The following is a 23223-nucleotide window of genomic DNA, read 5'->3' on the forward strand; positions in this document are numbered from 1 at the left end:
CGTCTCCTTCATTGCCAAAATCATATAACGTGTGGCCCTACTGGAAAATACGTTTGAATTTCTACCGTCGTCACTGGAATCAGTGCCCGTGTCTGGGTCTGTGTCGACCGACTGAGGCAAAGGGCGTTTTACAGCCCCTGACGGTGTTTGAGGCGCCTGGACAGGCATTAATTGATTGTCCGGCCGCCTCATGTCCTCAACTGACTGTTTAAGGGAAGATAAACCATCACGTAATTCCACAAATAAAGGCATCCATTCTGGTGTCGACCCCCTGGGGGGTGACATCTGCATATTTGGCAATTGCTCCGCCTCCACACCAATATCGTCCTCATACATGTCGACACCACGTACCGACACACACCGCAAACTCACAGGGAATGCTCTAATGAAGACAGGACCCACTAGCCCTTTTGGGGAGACAGAGGGAGAGTCTGCCAGCACACACCACAAAGCGCTATATATACAAGGGATATCCTTATATTAAGTGCTCCCTTATAGCTGCTTTAATATATATATATATAGCCATTAATGTGCCCCCCCTCTCTGTTTTACCCTGTTTCTGTAGTGCAGTGCAGGGGAGAGACCTGGGAGCCGTTCTGACCAGCGGAGCTGTGACAGAAAATGGCGCCGTGTGCTGAGGAGATAGGCCCCGCCCCTTTTTCGGCGGGTTCTTCTCCCGCTATTTTTCCAGTCAGGCAGGGGTTAAATATCTCCATATAGCCCCTATGGGCTATATGTGAGGTATTTTTAGCCTTGTATAAGGTTTATATTTGCCTCTCAGAGCGCCCCCCCCCAGCGCTCTGCACCCTCAGTGACTGCCCAGTGAAGTGTGCTGAGAGGAAAATGGCGCACAGCTGCAGTGCTGTGCGCTACCTTATGAAGACTGAGGAGTCTTCAGCCGCCGGTTTCCGGACCTCTTCACGCTTCAGCATCTGCAAGGGGGTCGGCGGCGCGGCTCCGGGACCGGACTCCACGGCTGGGCCTGTGTTCGATCCCTCTGGAGCTAATGGTGTCCAGTAGCCAAGCAGCAAATCCACTCTGCATGCAGGTGAGTTTACTACTTTCCCCCTAAGTCCCACGTTGCAGTGATCCTGTTGCCAGCAGGACTCACTGTAAAGAAAAAAACCTAAACTAAACTTTCTCTAAGCAGCTCTTTAGGAGAGCCACCTAGATTGCACCCTTCTCGTTCGGGCACAAAATCTAACTGGAGTCTGGAGGAGGGTCATAGGGGGAGGAGCCAGTGCACACCACCTGACCTAGTAAAGCTTTACTTTTTTGTGCCCTGTCTCCTGCGGAGCCGCTATTCCCCATGGTCCTTTCAGGAACCCCAGCATCCACTTAGGACGATAGAGAAAAGGGGGCTGAATATGCAGCACTCCCTTAACAAAAGTCTGAACCTCAGGCAGTGAAGCCAGTTCCTTCTGAAAGAAAATAGATAGGGCCGAAATCTGGACCTTTATGGATCCTAATTTTAGGCCCATAGTCACTCCTGACTGTAGGAAGTGCAGGAATCGACCCAGCTGGAATTCCTCTGTAGGGGCCCTCCTGGCCTCACACCAAGCAACATATTTTCGCCATATACGGTGATAATGCTTTGCTGTCACGTCTTTCCTATATCAGCGTAGGAATAACTTCATCCGGAATGCCCTTTTCCGCTAGGATCCGGCGTTCAACCGTCATGCCGTCAAACGCAGCCGCGGTAAGTCTTGGAACAGACAGGGTCCTTGTTGTAACAGGTCCTGTCTGAGAGGCAGAGGCCATGGATCCTCTGTGAGCATTTCTTGCAATTCCGGGTACCAAGACCTTCTTGGCCAATCCGGAGTGATAAAAATCGTTCTCACTCTTCTTTTTCTTACAATTCTCAGCACCTTTGGTATGAGAGGAAGAGGAGGAAACACAGACCGACTGGAACACACATGGTGTTACTAGTGCGTCCACAGCTACCGCCTGAGGGTCCCTAGACATGGCGCAATACCTGTTTAGCTTTTTGTTGAGGCGTGACGCCATCATGTCCACCTGTGGGAATTCCCATCGATTTGCCAGCAGCGTGAAGACTTCTTGATGAAGTCCCCACTCTCCCGGGTGGAGGTCGTGTCTGCTGAGGAGGTCTGCTTCCCAGTTGTCGACCCCCGGAATGAACACTGCTGACAGTGCTTGCACGTGATTCTCCGCCCACCGAAGAATCCTGGTGGCTTCTGCCATCGCCACCCTGCTTCTTGTGCCGGTCCTGTATGCCGAACCTGCGGCCCTCGAGGAGGTGAGCACTCTGCAGCCACCACAGAAGAGACACCCTGGCCCTGGGGGACAGGGTGATCAGCCGATGCATCTGAAGATGCGATCCGGACCACTTGTCCAACAGATCCCACTGAAAGATCCTGGCATGGAACCTGCCGAAGGGAATAGCTTCGTATGACGCCATCTTTCCCAGGACTCGCGTGCAGTGATGCACCGACACCTGTTTTGGTTTCAGGAGGCCCCTGACTAAAGTCACGAGCTCCAGAGCCTTCTCCTCCGGGAGAAATACCTTCCTCTGGTCTGTATCAAGAATCGTGCCCAGGAAGGGTAGACGCGTCGTAGGGATCAGCTGCGACTTTGGAATATTCAGAATCCAGCCGTGCTGCCGCAACACTTCCTGAGAGTGTGCTACGCTGATCAGTAACTGCTCCCTGGACCTCGCCTTTATGAGGAGATCGTCCAAGTATGGGATAATTGTAACTCCTTGCTTCCGAAGGAGCACCATCATCTCCGCCATCACCTTGGTAAATATTCTCGGTGCCGTGGACAGGCCAAACGGCAGCGTCTGGAATTGGTAATGACAGTCCTGTACCACAAACCTGAGGTACTCTTGATGAGGCGGATAAAATAAGAATTTACTTACCGATAATTCTATTTCTCGGAGTCCGTAGTGGATGCTGGGGTTCCTGAAAGGACCATGGGGAATAGCGGCTCCGCAGGAGACAGGGCACAAAAAGTAAAGCTTTATGATCAGGTGGTGTGTACTGGCTCCTCCCCCTATGACCCTCCTCCAAGCCTCAGTTAGGATACTGTGCCCGGACGAGCGTACACAATAAGGAAGGATTTATGAATCCCGGGTAAGACTCATACCAGCCACACCAATCACACCGTACAACCTGTGATCTAAACCCAGTTAACAGTATGATAACAGAGGAGCCTCTGAAAGATGGCTCCCTACAACAATAACCCGATTTAGGTAACAATAACTATGTACAATTATTGCAGATAATCCGCACTTGGGATGGGCGCCCAGCATCCACTACGGACTCCGAGAAATAGAATTATCGGTAAGTTAATTCTTATTTTCTCTATCGTCCTAGTGGATGCTGGGGTTCCTGAAAGGACCATGGGGATTATACCAAAGCTCCCAAACGGGCGGGAGAGTGCGGATGACTCTGCAGCACCGAATGAGAGAACTCCAGGTCCTCCTTAGCCAGGGTATCAAATTTGTAGAATTTTACAAACGTGTTCTCCCCCGACCACGTAGCCGCTCGGCAGAGTTGTAATGCCGAGACCCCTCGGGCAGCCGCCCAAGAAGAACCCACCTTCCTTGTGGAGTGGGCATTTACCGATTTTGGCTGTGGCAGGCCTGCCACAGAATGTGCAAGCTGAATCGTACTACAAATCCAGCGAGCAATAGTCTGCTTAGACGCAGGAGCGCCCAACTTGTTGGGAGCATATAGTATAAACAGTGAGTCAGATTTCCTGACTCCAGCTGTCCTTGAAATGTATATTTTTAAAGCTCTGACAACGTCCAACAACTTGGAGTCCTCCAAGTCGCTTGTAGCCGCAGGCACTACAATAGGCTGGTTCAGATGAAATGCTGACACCACCTTAGGGAGAAAATGCGGACGAGTCCGCAGTTCTGCCCTGTCCGAATGGAAAATCAGATATGGGCTTTTGTAAGATAAAGCTGCCAGTTCTGACACTCTCCTGGCCGAAGCCAGGGCTAGTAGCATGGTCACTTTCCATGTGAGATATTTCAAATCCACATTTTTTAGTGGTTCAAACCAATGAGATTTGAGAAAGTCCAAAACAACATTGAGATCCCACGGTGCCACTGGAGGCACCACAGGGGGCTGTATATGCAGTACTCCCTTAACAAAAGGTCTGGACTTCAGGAACTGAAGCCAATTCTTTCTGGAAGAAAATCGACAGGGCCGAAATTTGAACCTTAATAGATCCCAATTTGAGACCCATAGACAATCCTGATTGCAGGAAATGTAGGAATCGACCCAGTTGAAATTCCTCCGTCGGAGCACTCCGATCCTCGCACCACGCAACATATTTTCGCCAAATGCGGTGATAATGTTGCGCGGTTACTTCCTTCCTTGCTTTAATCAAGGTAGGAATGACTTCTTCCGGAATGCCTTTTCCCTTTAGGATCCGGCGTTCAACCGCCATGCCGTCAAACGCAGCCGCGGTAAGTCTTGAAACAGACAGGGACCCTGCTGAAGCAGGTCCCTTCTCAGAGGTAGAGGCCACGGATCCTCCGTGATCATCTCTTGAAGTTCCGGGTACCAAGTCCTTCTTGGCCAATCCGGAGCCACTAGTATCGTTCTTACGCCTCTTTGCCGTATAATTCTCAATACTTTTGGTATGAGAGGCAGAGGAGGAACACATACACCGACTGGTACACCCAAGGCGTTACCAGCGCGTCCACAGCTATTGCCTGCGGATCTCTTGACCTGGCGCAATACCTGTCCAGTTTTTTGTTGAGGCGAGACGCCATCATGTCCACCATTGGTCTTTCCCAACGGGTTACAAGCATGTGGAAAACTTCTGGATGAAGTCCCCACTCTCCCGGGTGAAGGTCGTGTCTGCTGAGGAAGTCTGCTTCCCAGTTGTCCACTCCCGGGATGAACACTGCTGACAGTGCTATCACATGATTCTCCGCCCAGCGAAGAATCCTTGCAGCTTTTGCCATTGCACTCCTGCTTCTTGTGCCGCCCTGTCTGTTTACATGGGCGACTGCCGTGATGTTGTCCGACTGGATCAACACCGGTTTTCCTTGAAGCAGAGGTTCTGCCTGGCTTAGAGCATTGTAGATTGCTCTTAGTTCCAGAATGTTTATGTGAAGAGACGTTTCCAGGCTCGACCACACGCCCTGGAAGTTTCTTCCTTGTGTGACTGCTCCCCAGCCTCTCAGGCTGGCGTCCGTGGTCACCAGGATCCAATCCTGTATGCCGAATCTGCGGCCCTCCAATAGATGAGCACTCTGCAACCACCACAGAAGAGATACCCTTGTCCTTGGAGACAGGGTTATCCGCTGGTGCATCTGAAGATGCGACCCTGACCATTTGTCCAGCAGATCCCTCTGGAAAACTCTTGCGTGGAATCTGCCGAATGGAATTGCTTCGTAAGAAGCCACCATTTTTCCCAGGACTCTTGTGCATTGATGTACAGACACCTTTCCTGGTTTTAGGAGGTTCCTGACAAGTTCGGATAACTCCTTGGCTTTTTCCTCCGGGAGAAAAACCTTTTTCTGAACCGTGTCCAGAATCATCCCTAAGAACAGCAGACGTGTTGTCGGAATTAACTGGGATTTTGGAATATTCAGAATCCACCCGTGCTGCTTTAGCACTTCTTGAGACAGTGCTAGTCCCATCTCTAGCTGTTCTCTGGACCTTGCCCTTATTAGGAGATCGTCCAAGTATGGGATAATTAATACGCCTTTTCTTCGAAGAAGAATCATCATCTCGGCCATTACCTTGGTAAAGACCCGAGGTGCCGTGGACAATCCAAACGGCAGCGTCTGAAACTGATAGTGACAGTTCTGTACGACGAACCTGAGGTACCCCTGGTGTGAGGGGTAAATTGGAACGTGGAGATACGCATCCTTGATGTCCAAGGATACCATAAAGTCCCCTTCTTCCAGGTTCGCTATCACCGCTCTGAGTGACTCCATCTTGAACTTGAACTTTTTTATGTACAGGTTCAAGGATTTCAGATTTAGAATAGGTCTTACCGAGCCATCCGGCTTCGGTACCACAAATAGAGTGGAATAATACCCCTTTCCTTGTTGTAAAAGGGGTACCTTGACTATCACCTGCTGAGAGTACAGCTTGTGAATGGCTTCCAAGACCGTCACCCTGTCGGAGGGGGACGTTGGTAAAGCAGACTTCAGGAAACGGCGAGGTGGAGACGTCTCTAGTTCCAACCTGTAACCCTGAGATATTATCTGCAGGATCCAGGGATCCACCTGCGAGTGAGCCCACTGCGCGCTGAAATTCTTGAGACGACCCCCCACCGCCCCCGAGTCCGCTTGAGAAGCCCCAGCGTCATGCTGAGGCTTTTGTAGAAGCGGGGGAGGGCTTCTGTTCCTGGGAAGGAGCTGCCTGTTGCAGTCTCTTCCCCTTTCCTCTGCCTCGTGGCAGATATGAATATCCCTTTGCTCTCTTGTTTTTAAAGGAACGAAAGGGCTGCGGCTGAAAAGTCGGTGTCTTTTTCTGTTGGGGAGTGACTTGAGGTAAAAAGGTGGATTTCCCGGCTGTAGCCGTGGCCACCAAATCCGATAGACCAACACCAAATAACTCCTCCCTTTTCCATCCTCCTATCTGCTGGATCTTTAAGTGCGGCCGTCTCAGGAGAGGGTAACGCCACTTGTTTTGATAAGCGTGTGAGCGCCTTGTCCACCCTAGGAGGTGTTTCCCAGCGCGCCCTAACCTCTGGCGGGAAAGGGTATAAAGCCAATAACTTCTTTGAAATTAGCAGTTTTTTATCGGGGGCAACCCACGCTTCATCACACACCTCATTTAATTCATCTGATTCAGGAAAAACTATAGGTAGTTTTTTCACACCCCACATAATACCCTGTTTTGTGGTACCTGTAGTATCAGCAATATGTAACGCCTCCTTCATTGCCAAAATCATATAACGTGTGGCCCTACTGGAAAATACGGTTGATTCGTCACCGTCGCCACTGGAATCAGTGCCTGTGTCTGGGTCCGTGTTGACCGACTGAGTAACGGGCGTTTTACAGCCCCTGACGGTGTTTGAGGCGCCTGGACAGGTGCTGATTGATTGTCCGGCCGTCTCATGTCGTCAAACGACTGCTTTAGCGTGTTGACACTATCCCGTAATTCCATAAATAAAGCCATCCATTCTAGTGTCGACTCCCTAGGGGGTGACATCCCCATATTTGGCAATTGCTCCGCCTCCACACCAATATCGTCCTCATACATGTCGACACACACGTACCGACACACAGCAGACACACAGGGAATGCTCTTAAAGAAGACAGGACCCCACTAGCCCTTTGGGGAGACAGAGGGAGAGTTTGCCAGCACACACCAAAAGCGCTATATATGACAGGGATAGCCTTATAATAAGTGCTCCCTATATAGCTGCTTTAATATATATAATTTTGCCACAATTTTGCCCCCCCTCTCTTGTTTTACCCTGTTTCTGTAGTGCAGTGCAGGGGAGAGCCTGGGAGCCTTCCTGACCAGCGGAGCTGTGTGAGGAAAATGGCGCTGTGTGCTGAGGAGATAGGCCCCGCCCCTTTTTTGGCGGGCTCGTCTCCCGCTCTTTAACGGATTCAGGCAGGGGTTAAATATCTCCATATAGCCCCCGGAGGCTATATGTGAGGTATTTTATGCCAAAAAATAGGTTTACATTGCTTCCCAGGGCGCCCCCCCCCAGCGCCCTCAGTGACTGCCGTGTGAAGTGTGCTGAGAGCAATGGCGCACAGCTGCAGTGCTGTGCGCTACCTTAAGAAGACTGAGGAGTCTTCTGCCGCCGATTCTGGACCTTCTTCTCTTTTCAGCATCTGCAAGGGGGCCGGCGGCGAGGCTCCGGTGACCATCCAGGCTGTACCTGTGATCGTCCCTCTGGAGCTAATGTCCAGTAGCCAAAGAAGCCAATCCATCCTGCACGCAGGTGAGTTCACTTCTTCTCCCCTAAGTCCCTCGTTGCAGTGATCCTGTTGCCAGCAGGACTCACTGTAAAATAAAAAACCTAAGCTAAACTTTTCTAAGCAGCTCTTTAGGAGAGCCACCTAGATTGCACCCTTCTCGGACGGGCACAAAAACCTAACTGAGGCTTGGAGGAGGGTCATAGGGGGAGGAGCCAGTACACACCACCTGATCATAAAGCTTTACTTTTTGTGCCCTGTCTCCTGCGGAGCCGCTATTCCCCATGGTCCTTTCAGGAACCCCAGCATCCACTAGGATGATAGAGAAATGGGGACATGCAAGTAAGCATCCTTGATGTCCAGCGACACCATGAAATCCCCCTCTTCCAGGCTTGCAATGACCGCTCTGAGCGATTCCATTTTGAACTTGAATTTCTTCAGATAAATGTTCAGGGATTTTAAATTCAAGATGGGCCTGACCGTACAGTCCGGTTTCGGTACCACAAACATAGTGGAATAGTAACCCCTTCCCTGTTGAATGAGGGGAACCCTTTACCACCAATTGCTGGAGATATAGTTTGTGAATGGCCGCCAATACTACCTCCCTTTCCATGGGGGAAACTGGCAATGCCGATTTTAGGAAACGGTGAGGGGGCGTCACCTCGAATTCCAGCTTGTATCCCTGAGACACAATTTGTATAGCCCAAGGATCCACCCGTGAGAGAACCCACTGGTGGCTGAAATTTCGGAGACGCGCCCCCACCGCACCTGGCTCCGCCTGTGGAGCCCCAGCGTCATGCGGTGGATTTAGTGGAAGCCGGGGAGGACTTTGGTTCCTGGGAACTAGCTGTATGGTGTAGCTTTTTCCCTCTACCCCTGCCTCTAGCAAGAAAGGATGCACCTCTGACTCTCTTGCTTTTTTTGTGAACGAAAGGACTGCATTTGATAATACGGTGCTTTCTTCGGTTGAGAAGGAATATATGGCAAGAAATTTGACTTCCCAGCTGTTGCTGTGGATACGAGGTCCGAGAGACCGTCCCCAAATAATTCCTCACCCTTATAAGGCAAAACCTCCATGTGTTTTTTCGAGTCGGCATCCCCTGTCCATTGCAGAGTCCATAAGACCCTTCTGGCCGAAATGGACATTGCGTTTATTCTAGAGCCCAGCAGGCAAATGTCCCTCTGGGCATCCCGCATATATAGGACAGCGTCTTTGATATGCCCCAGGGTCAGTAGAACAGTGTCCCTGTCCAGAGTATCTATCTCCTCCGAGAGATTATCAGTCCATACTGTTACCGCACTACACATCCAGGCCGAAGCAATTGCTGGCCTCAGTAGAGTACCAGAATGTGTATATACAGACTTCAGGATAGCTTCCTGCTTTCTATCCGCAGGATCCTTCAGGGCGGCCGTATCCTGAGACGGCAGAGCCACCCTCTTAGATAAGCGTGTCAACGCCTTGTCTACCCTAGGGGAGGATTCCCAGCGTAACCTATCCGTTGGCGTGAAAGGATACGCCATCAGTAGTCTCTTGGAAATTACTACTTTCCTATCAGGGGAATCCCACGCTTTTTCACATAATTCATGTGAAGGGGGAAAAGGGGGAAAAGTCACTTCTTGCTTTTTCTCCCGATACATATAAACCCTCTTGTCAGGGACAGGGTTTTCCTCCGATACGTGCAATACATCCTTCATTGCTTTAATCATGTAGCGGATGGCTTTAGTCATTTTAGGCTGCAACTTTGCATCATCGTCATCGACACTGGAGTCAGACTCCGTGTCGGCATCTGTGTCCACCATCTGGGACAGTGGGCGCTTATGAGACCCTGGCGGCCTCTGAGCTGTGGGATCCGACATGAGTTGAGACCCTGACTGTCCCAATACATCAGCTTTATCCAACCTTTTATGCAAGGAGCTTACATTATCATTTAACACCTTCCACATATCCATCCAATCAGGTGTCGGCACCGTCGGCTGCGACACCACATTCATCTGCACTTGTTCTGCCTCCACGTATCCTTCCTCATCAAACATGTCGACACTGACGTACCGACACACCGCACACACACACACAGGGAATGCTCTGACTGAGGACAGGACCCCACAAAGGCTTTTGGGGAGACAGAGAGAGAGTATGCCAGCAAACACCCCAGCGCTATATAAGGGATTACACAGTACCTTAGTGTTTACCCAGTATCTGCTGTTTTATATAAAATGCGCCTAAATTTATGTGCCCCCCCCTCTCTTTTTCACCCTTTTTCTACCTTGATACTGCAGGGGAGAGCCTGGGGAGCTTCTTTCCAGCGGAGCTGTGGAGAGAAAATGGCGCTGGTGTGCTGAGGAAGAAGGCCCCGCCCCCTCAGCGGCGGGCTTCTGTCCCGCTTCTGTGTGTAAAAAATGGCGGGGGCTCGCACATATATACAGTGCCTGGCTGTATATTTGTGTTATTTTGCCAAACGTACTCTAATTGCTGCCCAGGGCGCCCCCCCCCCCCCCCTGCACCCTACAGTGACCGGAGTGTGCGGGTGTACTGTGGGAGCAATGGCGCACAGCTGCAGTGCTGTGCGCTACCTTAAGTGAAGACAGGAGTCTTCTGCCGCCGATTTCGATGTCTTCTTGCTTCTGCCGGCTTCTGTACTTCAGGCTCTGCGTGGGGGACGGCGGCGCGGCTCCGGGAACGGACGATCAAGGTTAGGTACCGGTGTTCGATCCCTCTGGAGCTAATGGTGTCCAGTAGCCTAAGAAGCGCAACCTAGCCGCAGTTAGTAGGTTTGCTTCTCTCCCCTCAGTCCCTCGTAGCAGAGAGTCTGTTGCCAGCAGAAGCTCTCTGAAAATAAAAAACCTAACTAAAATACTTTCTTCTTAGCAAGCTCAGGAGAGCCCACTAAAAGCACCCAGCTCTGGTCGGGCACAGATTCTAACTGGGGACTGGAGGAGGGGCATAGAGGGAGGAGCCAGTGCACACCAGTAATACTAAATCTTTCTTTAGAGTGCCCAGTCTCCTGCGGAGCCCGTCTATTCCCATGGTCCTTACGGAATCCCCAGCATCCACTAGGACGTTAGAGAAATAAAGCAGCCAGTATTTACCCTGCACAGAAACAAAATAACCCACCCAAATCTAACTCTCTCTGCAAATGTTATATCTGCCTCCCCTGCAGTGCACATGGTTTTGCCCAACTGGTAACAAAAATCCTGCTGCGATCAACTCAGAATTACCCCCAGTATGAGGTGTAGGAGGGGGAGTGAACTGCAGGGTGAGCAGTGAGGTGTGATGGGAAAGTGTGAGGAGTAGGAGGGGGAGTGAGCTGTGGTTTGAGCAGTGAGGTGTGATGGGGCAGTGTGAGCAGTAGGGGGGAGAGTGAGCAGTGAGGTGTGATGGGGCAGTGTGAGCAGTAGGAGGGGGAGTGAGCTGCAGGGTGAGCAGTGAGGTGTGATGGGGCAGTGTGAGGTGTAGGAGGGGGAGTGAGCTGCAGGGTGAGCAGTGAGGTGTGATGGGGCAGTGTGAGCAGTAGGAGGGGGAGTGAGCTGCAGGCTGAGCAGCAAGGAGTGGTGGGACAGTGTGAGGTGTAGGAGGGGGAATAAACTGCACGGTGAGCAGTGAGATGTGATGGGGCAGTGTGAGCAGTAGGAGGGGGAGTGAGCTGCAGGGTGAGCAGTGAGGTGTGATGGGGCAGTGTGAGGTGTAGGAGGGGGAGTGAGCAGCGAGGTGTGATGGGGCAGTGTGAGCAGTAGGAGGGGGAGTGAGCTGCGGAGTGAGCAGTGAGGTGTGATGGGGCAGTGTGAGCAGTAGGAGGGGGGGGAGTGAGCTGCAGGGTGAGCAGTGAGGTGTGATGGGGCAGTGTGAGGTGTAGGAGGGGGAGTGAGGTGTGATGGGGCAGTGTGAGGTGTAGGAGGGGGAGTGAGCTGCAGGGTGAGCAGTGAGGTGTGATGGGGCAATGTGAGCAGTAGGAGGGGGAGTGAGCTGCGGGGTGAGCATTGAGGTGTGATGGGGCAGTGTGAGGTGTAAGAGGGGGAGTGAGCTGCGGGGTGAGCAGTGAGGTGTGATGGGGCAGTGTGAGCAGTAGGGTGGGCAGTGTGAGCAGTAGGGTGAGCAGTGTGAGCTTTTGAGAGGCAATTAGGGGCGAGATATGGAGAAAACTACACTCCCACATCATTAGTCACACAATAGGATCTTCACACATTTCCACACCAGACCCATGTTGACCATATTCTGACACTGCCTACAGGTTTCTGCTAGCCTGCTAAAAAGGGCGAAGAAATCAAGCCTCCTCTCAGCATCCCCACGGCAAGCAGCCTGCTTTCCCCTGTAGCTAGGGCAGAGCCATCCCAGATATCTGCTTCTTGAAGCTATGAAGGGGAAGGGGGGGGGGGGAGCTTCCCAATGTTTCTGTTCGGCCATGAAGTTCTAGCTACACCACTGCATAATTGAATGATTTCATGCAGAAAGGTTTGATTTCAGTAAATCTATGTGCACCCGTGTTGCATTAAATGGGCTGTATACTACCCTCTCTAAGTTTTAGAAGGATTAGTGGCTACGTTTTTATAAAGGGAGGGGGCGTTCTATCGCAGAATGTGAGTGACAGGGGGATGGAAATCATCACTTGGAAATGGTTTTTCCCTGGCTTTCAGAAATTGTGTATATAGACTACACATATTCTGCTAAGAGATCTCATTTAAATTACATATGAAAACGTTTTTTCTCGAAGTGTGTTCTAAGCCCCAGAAAGGATCAACGTAACACAAAACTGTCCTTTTACTGACTATCTGCACATCTGATCTGGCCAAATAAGCACTAATCAACAACATTAATTTCGATACTTCAATATTTAATCATTTACCTGCTGCAACAACTCTGGCATCTTCATGAGCCAAATGCCTGCCAGAGGCGCGACTGTCCGCATCCTGATTCCACCACAGGACATGAACTGTGCAAACGCAACAAACATCCAGCATTAATGGTTACTACATTTCAGACTTTTAATAAAAATATTTAGAAAAAAAAAAAAAAGTAAAATGATCAAATGTGTAGCCCAACCAGCCAAAGTGAGGACAGAAATGGTGCTGCTGTATATAAAAGACCCTATTTCAAAAGCCACATTAGTCAGTGCTGCTATTAAAAGGTCACCCAAGAAGAGTATAAAAAAAAAAAAAAAAAAAAAAAGGCACATATTAAATAACATCAGTTTGGTGATCAATCACAAAAGGCTAATTTATGCTAGTAACAATTATATTCACAAAGGGCTACTTTGAAACGGTTAGCCAAGGGTATCCTTCCAGTAAAACTACTAGACTGTGGCTAGCTCCTTTTCTCCTCATTTACATGTAGTGGCAAAAGGAAATGGACATCTAACCTCTGTAGTTTGGTAAGAGGAGGGTCATTCTATGTCAGTTCAACCAGGCGTGCCACCACCCATCTCATATTTTTATGACATTTTTTTTTAGTTGAGAGGATGTCAAAAAAACTATTTCTGCCAAATATAACGACTTTGACAAGTCGTTTATTAAATATTGATTTTTCAATTTATTAAAATATTTACTAATCGCGTCTTCTTTATCCAGTTATTTGAAGTATGACGGTTGCTTATTAAGGAATCACCACAAAATTTGCACCCCTAAGGTAACTCTCCCGCCTGAATTCAAAAATCCAAAACAAATCACTTTATCTTCCTTACGTTTCAAGTTACGTCAAAAACGCACGTTTTTAGAAAAAACATAAAAACACTAGATTCAATCAACATTAGATAGCCCATTTTTTTGTGTGCTTTACAAAAGGTATACATTATTAAAAAAAATCAGCATGGTACGGTTTCATAGCGGAGAAAAAAAACACGAATTGGATGTTCAATTAGTGTTGTACCACATAAATAATTAACACAATAAACAATGAAATGTAAAAACGTAAACATAACTTGAGTCAATAACTTTAGTTGATTCAACAATCACATTATCTTTCTCTTGTTTGGAACCTGTTGTAACGGTCTGTAATTTTCCTTAAAGTGTCAGCAGACAGTGCCTTCCAGTGCTTCCTTGGTTAGTGGTCACTTCCATTACACAGGGGATGTGAATATAAGCAACAAAACACTAAAGGCCAGGACAACACATTTGTTGATTGGTTTTGTTTCATGAAGTGTACCAGCACATCTTGTTCCTCCTCATTGCATTGAATGATACACCCAATGTACCAGATGTTATTGTACACTGCTGCTATGTATGTTCCAGGTTGCAGATCACTTTTGTCTACATTTTTGTGATTGTGGTCATAGTGATACTAAAGGGGTTATGCAATTTGCCACAGCAGATTAACGTGGCTAGTTGTCCAGCCGGGGGATATCCAATTAGCCCTGTAAAGCCGCAGTGCGCGCCAGCTTATCAGGGGTTTTTTTGTCACCTGCCTCAGGCAAGCGAAACCAAATCCACAGAAATAATGCTGTTTCCACCAAAAACACACAGGTTTCACTGAACCTGTGTTTTTTGGGGAGATAATGCATTTTTTATTTTTACAAGCGACCAAACTGGATAGCCTGTTAAAAAAAAATATGGGTGAAACATCGGGAAAATTTGCAAGATGTATTTTCAACTGTAATTGGATACCACCCAAACTGTGGTTCCTGCCGTCTTCATGTCGTCTGATGTCATCATAACTAATAGGCCGAAATTGGTGATGAGCAGTGTTCCTATCACAGTCTTTGCTGTTTATAGACGGCTATGCGGCTTGGTTTTGCAGTCTTGTATTTCATTTTGTGACACGTAGAAAAACTTTAGGCCATGTATCTTTTCAGCCCAGCTATACAGGTCCAAAAGGTGTCAGGATGTGATGAGTTTCCACTGCTTACAGATTGGGGAACATACTCCAATTTTAGTTATAGTTCCACTAAGTGTTTCATAACTACTGTAATGAAGGCATGCACAGTTACATGGTAACGGGTATAACTTATAATACACAGACTCACACAGTTTAAAGTGTCACACAATCATCTTGCCTAAAAAAAACGTAGACACACTAATCGTTGCCTCGCGGCAAGTGTGCCCGCAAATGCACGCCAATGGAAGCCTATGGAGTGAACGCCGGCTGTGATCAGTCGCAGCACAGTGCATTCACACTATGCCGAGATGCGTATGCCGTGCACATGCATCGCAGCATAGATGAGCGTGGCTCTGTCTATATACAGCAAATGGGTGAAGTGTTGCTTGTGAAGTGTCCCAGTGGAATCCTTGAATTGCATCCTGACACACACATTAATAATTTTCTGTACGGAATTGTTCCGCAGTATTAATGATTGTAACCTATTTACTTTGGTCAGTGTGGACCCACTGCTTATAAACCATTGTGTCATCATCCATGTCACTATCATGAAAACGTTTTTTTCAACTATTTTCTGAAGTGCTTCCAGACGTGGGCATTTATCACATCGATGAAGCATACAAGTTTTTGAGACTGAAGTACAAACAAGGATTTCAGTTAGGTCTTTGTAGTCCATCTTTACTGGTAGAGAAGTAACCAATATTTTTTTATATTTTGGCGAGTTTCACAAACACACACAGAATGCATACCTCTTGCAGCAACACTAATACACCACATAGGTCATAAGGAACAAAACCTAGACAATCCAACTTGAATGTCTGGAAAACGGTATTTTAAAGCAAGATAAAGCTCTTTCAAGTTTACTAGGAGTATCCTTTTCTGTTCGTGAATTCCTTTTCCTCTTGGAACTTTTACAGAAACAGACTTTCTTTCCAGGGCACATCCGAGAATGTTCATCTTCGTAAAACTGCTGTACCTGATGAACAATTTGTACAGGAAGGGCCTTCACTCTATATTTTTCAGGTTCTGCCAGTATGCTATGGGTTTCTTTACGTTTTCTTGATTGTTTTACCATGTATTCTGTGACATTAAATAAGTTAGGGACTCAAGTTATGTTTACGTTTTTACATTTCATGATTTCTTGTGTTAATTATGTATGCGGTACAACAGTAATTTCAACTTCATGATTATTTTTTTTTCCACTATGAAACAGAGTACCATGCTGATTTTTTGTGTGGTAATAATGTATACCTTTGTTCATGATTTCTTGTGTTAATTATGTATGCGGTACAACAGTAATTTCAACTTCATGATTATTTTTTTCCCACTATGAAACAGAGTACCATGCTGATTTTTTGTGTGGTAATAATGTATACCTTTGTTAAGCACATAACAAAAATTGGGATATCTAATGTTAATTGAACCTAGCGTTTTTAAGTATTTTCAAAAAACACGCGTTTTACCGTAACTCGAGACGTAAAGCAGATAAAGTAATTTGGTTTGGATTGGATTCGGGAGGATGAGTTAACTTAGGGGTCCTAATTTCATGGTGAATCCTTAATAAACACCTGTGATACTTCAAATAAACTGGATAAAGAAGCCACGATTAGAAAAATCTGAGATAGGTGGTGGACATTTCATTTTTTTTTTGGGGGGGGGGGGGGTGATTTTATGTGGAATGACACAGGAACTAAAAGTTCTAATTTAATGCTTTAGAAAGATGTTAGTTTAGTATTAAATGGGATAGGTCACATCCAAAAAAATAGGATTTTAATTACCTACCGGTAAATCCTTTTCTTGTAGCCCGTAGAGGATGCTGGGATCCACATTAGTATCATGGGGTATAGACGGGTCCACTAGGAGCCATGGGCACTTTAAGAGTTTAATAGTGTGGGCTGGCTCCTCCCTCTATGCCCCTCCTACCAGACTCAGTCTAGAAACTGTGCCCGAGGAGACAGACATACTTCGAGAGAAGGAAATACACAGATAGTGGTGAGATTTACACCAGCTCATACATACAAGGCAAATAAAGCTAACCAGCTTGAAACAATTCAGCAACGGCAGAACAACAGTACTTAACCAAGTAACATAGCAGTACTTAACCAAGTAACAAAGCAGTACTTAACCAAGTAACAAAGCAGTACTTAACCAAGTAACAAAGCAGTACTTAACCAAGTAACAAAGCAGTACTTAACCAAGTAACAAAGCAGTACTCAACCAAGTAACAAAGCAGTACTCAACCAAGTAACAAAGCAGTACTCAACCAAGTAACAAAGCAGTACTCAACCAAGTAACAAGGCAGTACTGAACCAAGTAACAACTGCAGGAAAACAAAGCGCTGGGCGGGCGCCCAGCATCCTCTACGGACTACGAGAAAAGGATTTACCGGTAGGTAATTATAATCCTATTTTCTCTTACCTCCTACAGGATGCTGGGGTCCACATTAGTACCATGGGGATGTACCCAGTACGGGAGGGAGAGCGCGGAGGCTCCTGCAGAACAGATTGCCCAAACTTTAGGTCCTCAGAGGCTAAAGTATCGAACTTGTAGAACTTAGCAAACGTGTTCGACCCTGACCAAGTCGCTGCTCGGCAAAGACACCCTGGGCAGCTGCCCAGGAAGAACCCACTTTACGAGTAGAGTGGGCCTTAACAGATTTTGGACATGGCAAGCCTGCCATAGAATAAGCATGCTGGATAGTGAACCTGATACAGCGAGAAATCGTTTGCTTAGAAGCAAGACACCCAATCTTGTTGGGATCATAAAGGACAAAGAGTCCAACTTTCTGTAATGTGAAGTCCTCTTCACATAAATCCTCAAAGCCCTCACAACATCCAAGGACTTTGAAGTAATTGAGTAGTCAGTAGCGTCAGTAGCCACTGGCACCACAATAGGTTGGTTGATATGAAAAGCCGACACAACCTTTGGAAGAAATTGCTGATGCGTCCTGAGCTCAGCTCTATCTTCATGGAAAATCAAGTAGGGGCTCTTGCAGGACAATGCTCCCAATTCAGACACACACCTAGCAGAAGCTAATGCCAACAGTGTGACCGCCTTCCAAGTGAGAAACTTGACCTCAACCACCTGTAAAGGCTCAAACCAATCCGATTGCAGGAACTGCACCACCACGTTAAGATCCCAAGGTGCCGTAGGAGGCACAAAGGGAGGCTGGATATGCAGCGCCCCTTTCAAGAAAGTCTGAACCTCAGGGAGGGAAGCCAATGGATAAGGTCAAAATCTGGACTTTTATGGAGCCCAAACGTAGGCCCACATCCACATTTGCTTGCAGGAAGAGGAGAAACCGCCCAAGTTGAAACTCCCCCGTAGGAAACTTCTTGGATTCACACCAAGACACATAATTTTTCCAAATGCGATGGTAATATTTAGACGTTACTCCTTTCCTAGCCTGTATCATGGTAGGAATAACTTTTTTTGGAATGCCTTTCCGAGCTAAGATCTGTCGTTCAACCTACATGCCGTCAAACGTAGACATGGTAAGTCTTGATAAGTGAACGGCCCCTGTTGTAGAAGGTCCTCTCGAAGAGGAAGAGGCCTCGGATCTTCCGCAGTAACTCCAGAAGATCCGCATATCAAGACCTTCTTGGCCAGTCCGGAGCAATGAGGATCGCCTGAACTCTTGTTCTTTTGATTATTCTGAGAATCCTTGGGATGAGTGGAAGTGGAGGAAACGCATACACTGACTTGAACACCCACGGAGTTACCAGGGCGTCCACCGCCACTGACTGTGGGTCCCTCGACCTGGAACAATACCTCCGAAGCTTCTTGTTGAGGCGTGAGGTCATCATGTCTATTTGAGGTATGCCCCAAAGACTTGTCACCTCTGCGAACACCTCTTGGTGGAGGCCTCACTCTCCTGGATGTAGATCGTGTCTGCTGAGGAAGTCCGCTTCCCAGTTGTCCACTCCCGGAGTGAAGATTGCTGATAGCGCCACCGCGTGTTTTTCCACCCAGAGGATGATTCTTGTTACCTCTGACATTGCAGCTCTGCACTTCGTTCCGCCTTGTCGGTTTATGTAGGCCACTGTCGTTACATTGTCCGACTGAACGTGAATGGCTTTATCTTTTAGAAGATGTGCCGCCTGTAGAAGACCATTGTACATGGCTCTTAGTTCCAGAATGTTTATTGGAAGGATGGATTCCAGACTTCACCACATTCCTTGGAAGTTTTTCCCTTGAGTGACTGCTCCCCAACCTCTGAGACTTGCATCCGTGGTCAGAAGGATCCAATTCTGAATCCCAAACCGGTGGCCCTCCAGTAGGTGAGAAGTCTGCTGCCACCAGAGGAGCGAGATTCTGGCTTTCGGCAATTGACGTATCCTCTGGTGCATGTGAAGATGAGATCCTGACCATTTGTCCAGGAGATCCAGCTGGAAAGTCCGTGCATGAAATCTTCCATACTGTAGAGCCTCGTAGGAGGCAACCATCTTCCCCTGAAGGCGAATACTATGATGAACCGATACTCGGGCTGGCTTCAGGACATCCCGGACCATTGATTGAATCACCAATGCTTTTTCCACCGGTAGAAACACTCTCTGCACTTCCATGTCGAGAATCATCCCCAGGAAGGACAGTCTTCTCGTCGGCTCCAAATGAGACTTTGGAAGATTCAGGATCCAACCATGAGCCCGGAGCAGTCGAGTCGTGAGAGCAATGGACTGCAACAACTTCTCCCTGGACAATGCTTTTATCAGCAGATCGTCCAGATATGGAATTATGTTCATACCCTGCTTGCGGAGCAGAAGCATCATCTCTGCCATTACCCTCGGTGCCGATGATAGGCCGAATGGCAGTGCCTGGAATTGATAGTGACAGTCCAACAGCGCAAACCTGAGATAAGCCTGGTGTGGCGGCCAAATAGGAATGTGAAGGTATGCATCCTCCAGACCCGCTCTCAGAGATTCCATCTTAGACTTGAATTTCCTCAAATATGGATTTAACAAATTGAGGTTCAATATTGGTCTGACCGAACCATCTGGCTTTGGCACCACAAAAAGGTTTGAGTAGTAACCCTTGTTTTCCAGGTGAGATGGAACTGGAATAATGACATTTGCCTTTTCCAATTTTTGAATGGCGTCTTGTAAGATAGCCCTTTCTGTCAGCAAAGCTGGTAAGCCCGATTTGAAAAATCTGTGAGGTGGGAGCTCTTGAAACTCTAGTCTGTACCCCTGAGTTACGATATCTTGTACCCAGAGGTCCAGGCCTGAGGACACCCAGACCTGACTGAAATGTCTTAGACGTGTTCCCACCTGCACCGTCATACTGAGGATTTTGAGGAAACAGAACCCAGTTTCTGTTCCTGGGAACCTGCCGATACAGGTTTTCTGGATTTTCCCCGACCACCTCTGAAGAAGATGGAAGGGGACTAGGACTTCCTAACCTTTGTGGTCCGAAAGGACTGCATTGTAGACGCAGAGAAGGATTTCTTTGGCGTCGGAGTGGTTGACGGAATACAGATTGACTTACCCGCTGTTGCCATGGAGATCCACGCATCCAAAGCTTCCCTAAATAGTTTCAAGAATCTGGTATTTGTGAATCCGGAGTCAGGTTGAAGTCTGTATAGGCTGCTGAGATCTCGCCCCAGAGTTGATGCAGTTGAAATGCAGGATGATGAGAGGAGACAGTAGATTAACCAGGCTTGTAACTAGGTTACTACTGTAATCAGGATGGTATTAGAAACTCCCCTTGTGCTGGAATCCGATTGGTATTGCAGAAGAGTGTTCAGTAGATTTGCCAGGCTTGGACTGGGTTATTACTGCTCCAGGAATGGAGTGAACTCTTGTATGATGGTAGGAACCGGACTGGAAACTGGAGTAGGATCGGATGTTACCAATGTTTGGTCAGAAGGAGAATCAGGAAGTTAATTAGCAGGCTGGAATCATCTGTGCAGCCCAGGAAGGATCAGACACAGACTCAGGAACAGGTGTCAGATGAATGCGGCTTAGTGAGAAAAAACTGCACCATAGAGGAAATGCAGGCTTTTTGAATAGCAGGAGCTCAGGAACTCTTCACCTAGATGAGACTAGGCTAGACAGTGCACTGGCGATTTTGCATAGCCAGTGCTGGGAATTTATACCACTGGGTTGGCTGTGACTGGCTGGAGTGAATCAGGTGATGGAGCCTTGTCCTGGCTGGGTATGGATTGGCTGATTTACGGTCAACTGACTGGGACTAATATGGCAGTACCCAGGTCTCTGTGCTGGAATGCAGTGAGGCCCCGTATCCTCTAGAAAGCATGGCTGACAGTGCTGCCAGGGAACGGGCACGGTTGGTCACAAGTGTAGACTTCATGCTGGAAAACTGTGGCCCTCGATGACAAGTAAGGTAAGTGACCCGTCTGCAGGGAAGTCCACGCCGATTTGTGACAAATAGAGCTTGACCTGTGAAGGGGTAGGTTCTCCACACTCTTGTTGGATTCCGCATCCGCAGACCACTGGCGCACCCCGAGTCCCCTGCGTGCCGAGACCGCCATGGAAGACGTCCTTGCAGTCAGAATACCAAGGTCCTTCATGGCCTCCACCATGAAACCCGCAGAATCCTGTATGTGACATAAAAACATTTCAATGTCACTTCTATACATAGGGGTAAATTTACTAAGATTCGTATTTTCCCGTTTCAGGTCAAAGTTCAATCACGAATGACATCGAAAGTGTAAAACTGCAACTTTTTGAATTGATTACGACTAATTTACTAAGCTGTCGTATTCGGGTTTTTCTTTTGTTCCGATGTCGATGTCATTCGTGGTTTTTTTTCTATTTTTACGGCAGTGATTAGCAAAACACTGCCGACTTTTTTACAATGAATCTCGGCCGGATCTGTGTGATCCGTGCTGGGGTTCATTTTTTTTGTTTTTTTTAAATTAAACACTGTCAAATATTTAAAAAAAAATTGCGTGGGGTCCCCCCTCCTAAGCATAACCAGCCTCGGGCTCTTTGAGCCGATCCTGGTTGCCGAAATATGGGGAAAAAAATGACAGGGGTTCCCCCATATTTAAGCAACCAGCATCGGGCTCTGCGCCTGGTCCTGGTTCCAAAAATACGGGGGACAAAAAGAGTAGGGGTCCCCCGTATTTTTAAAACCAGCACCGGGCTCCACTAGCTGGACAGATAATGCCACAGCCGGGGGTCACTTTTATATAGTGCCCTGCGGCCGTGGCATCAAAAATCCAACTAGTCACCCCTGGCCGGGGTACCCTGGGGGAGTGGGGACCCCTTCAATCAAGGGGTCCCCCCCCCAGCCACCCAAGGGCCAGGGGTGAAGCCCGAGGCTGTCCCCCCCCATCCAATGGGCTGCGGATGGGGGGGCTGATAGCCTTTGTTGTAAAAGAAAAGATATTGTTTTTAGTAGCAGTACTACAAGTCCCAGCAAGCCTCCCCCGCATGCTGGTACTTGGAGAACCACAAGTACCAGCATGCGGCGGAAAAACGGGCCCGCTGGTACCTGTAGTACTACTACTAAAAAAATACCCAAAAAAAACACAAGACACACACACCGTGAAAGTATAATTTTATTACATACATACACACATACATACATACTTACCTTATGTTCCCACGCAGGTCGGTCCTCTTCTCCAGTAGAATCCAAGGGGTACCTGTTGAAGAAATTATACTCACGAGATCCAGGGGTCCAGGGTCCTCGGGGAATCCAGGTGTAATCCACGTACTTGAAAAAAATAACAAAACGGACACCCGAGCCACGCACTAAAAGGGGACCCATGTTTGCACATGGATCCCCTTTTCCCGACTGCCAGAAACCCAATCTGACTGATGTCTAAGTGGGTTTCTTCAGCCAATCAGGGAGTGCCACGTTCTAGCACTCTCCTGATCGGCTGTGTGCTCCTGTACTGAGTGACAGGCGGCACACGGCAGTGTTACAATGTAGCGCCTATGCGCTCCATTGTAACCAATGCTGGGAACTTTCTGCCCTGCGGTTGACCTAAAGTGACGTCACCGCTGAGCAGAAAGTTCCCAGCATTGGTTACAATGGAGCGCATAGGCGCTACATTGTAACACTGCCGTGTGCCGCCTGTCACTCAGTACAGGAGCACACAGCCGATCAGGAGAGTGCTAGAACGTGGCACTCCCTGATTGGCTGAAGAAACCCACTTAGACATCAGTCAGATTGGGTTTCTGGCAGTCGGGAAAAGGGGATCCATGTGCAAACATGGATCCCCTTTTAGTGCGTGGCTCGGGTGTCCGTTTTGTTATTTTTTTCAAGTACGTGGATTACACCTGGATTCCCCGAGGACCCTGGACCCCTGGATCTCGTGAGTATAATTTCTTCAACAGGTACCCCTTGGATTCTACTGGAGAAGAGGACCGACCTGCGTGGGAACATAAGGTAAGTATGTATGTATGTGTGTATGTATGTAATAAAATTATACTTTCACGGTGTGTGTGTCTTGTGTTTTTTTGGGTATTTTTTTAGTAATAGTACTACAGGTACCAGCGGGCCCGTTTTTCCGCCGCATGCTGGTACTTGTGGTTCTCCAAGTACCAGCATGCGGGGGAGGCTTGCTGGGACTTGTAGT

At 48.0% G+C, this 23223-nt stretch overlaps 1 protein-coding gene across 2 annotated transcripts in view; it reads right to left on the reverse strand.

Moving 5' to 3' along the window:
• NIPSNAP3A (nipsnap homolog 3A) overlaps positions 1-23223 on the reverse strand; it is a 126681-nt gene that overhangs the window by 42717 nt on the left and 60741 nt on the right. Inside the window, exon 5 of one of the 2 annotated variants that reach the window (XM_063920416.1) lies at positions 12709-12795. The exons of the other annotated variant lie outside the window; for it this stretch is intronic. Coding sequence (XP_063776486.1) covers positions 12709-12795 — 87 coding nt within the window. The remainder of the gene's footprint in view (positions 1-12708; positions 12796-23223) is intronic. 2 annotated transcript variants of the gene reach the window in all.

Source organism: Pseudophryne corroboree, chromosome 1 (assembly GCF_028390025.1).
Source record: "Pseudophryne corroboree isolate aPseCor3 chromosome 1, aPseCor3.hap2, whole genome shotgun sequence".
Taxonomy (NCBI): Eukaryota; Metazoa; Chordata; class Amphibia; order Anura; family Myobatrachidae; genus Pseudophryne; species Pseudophryne corroboree.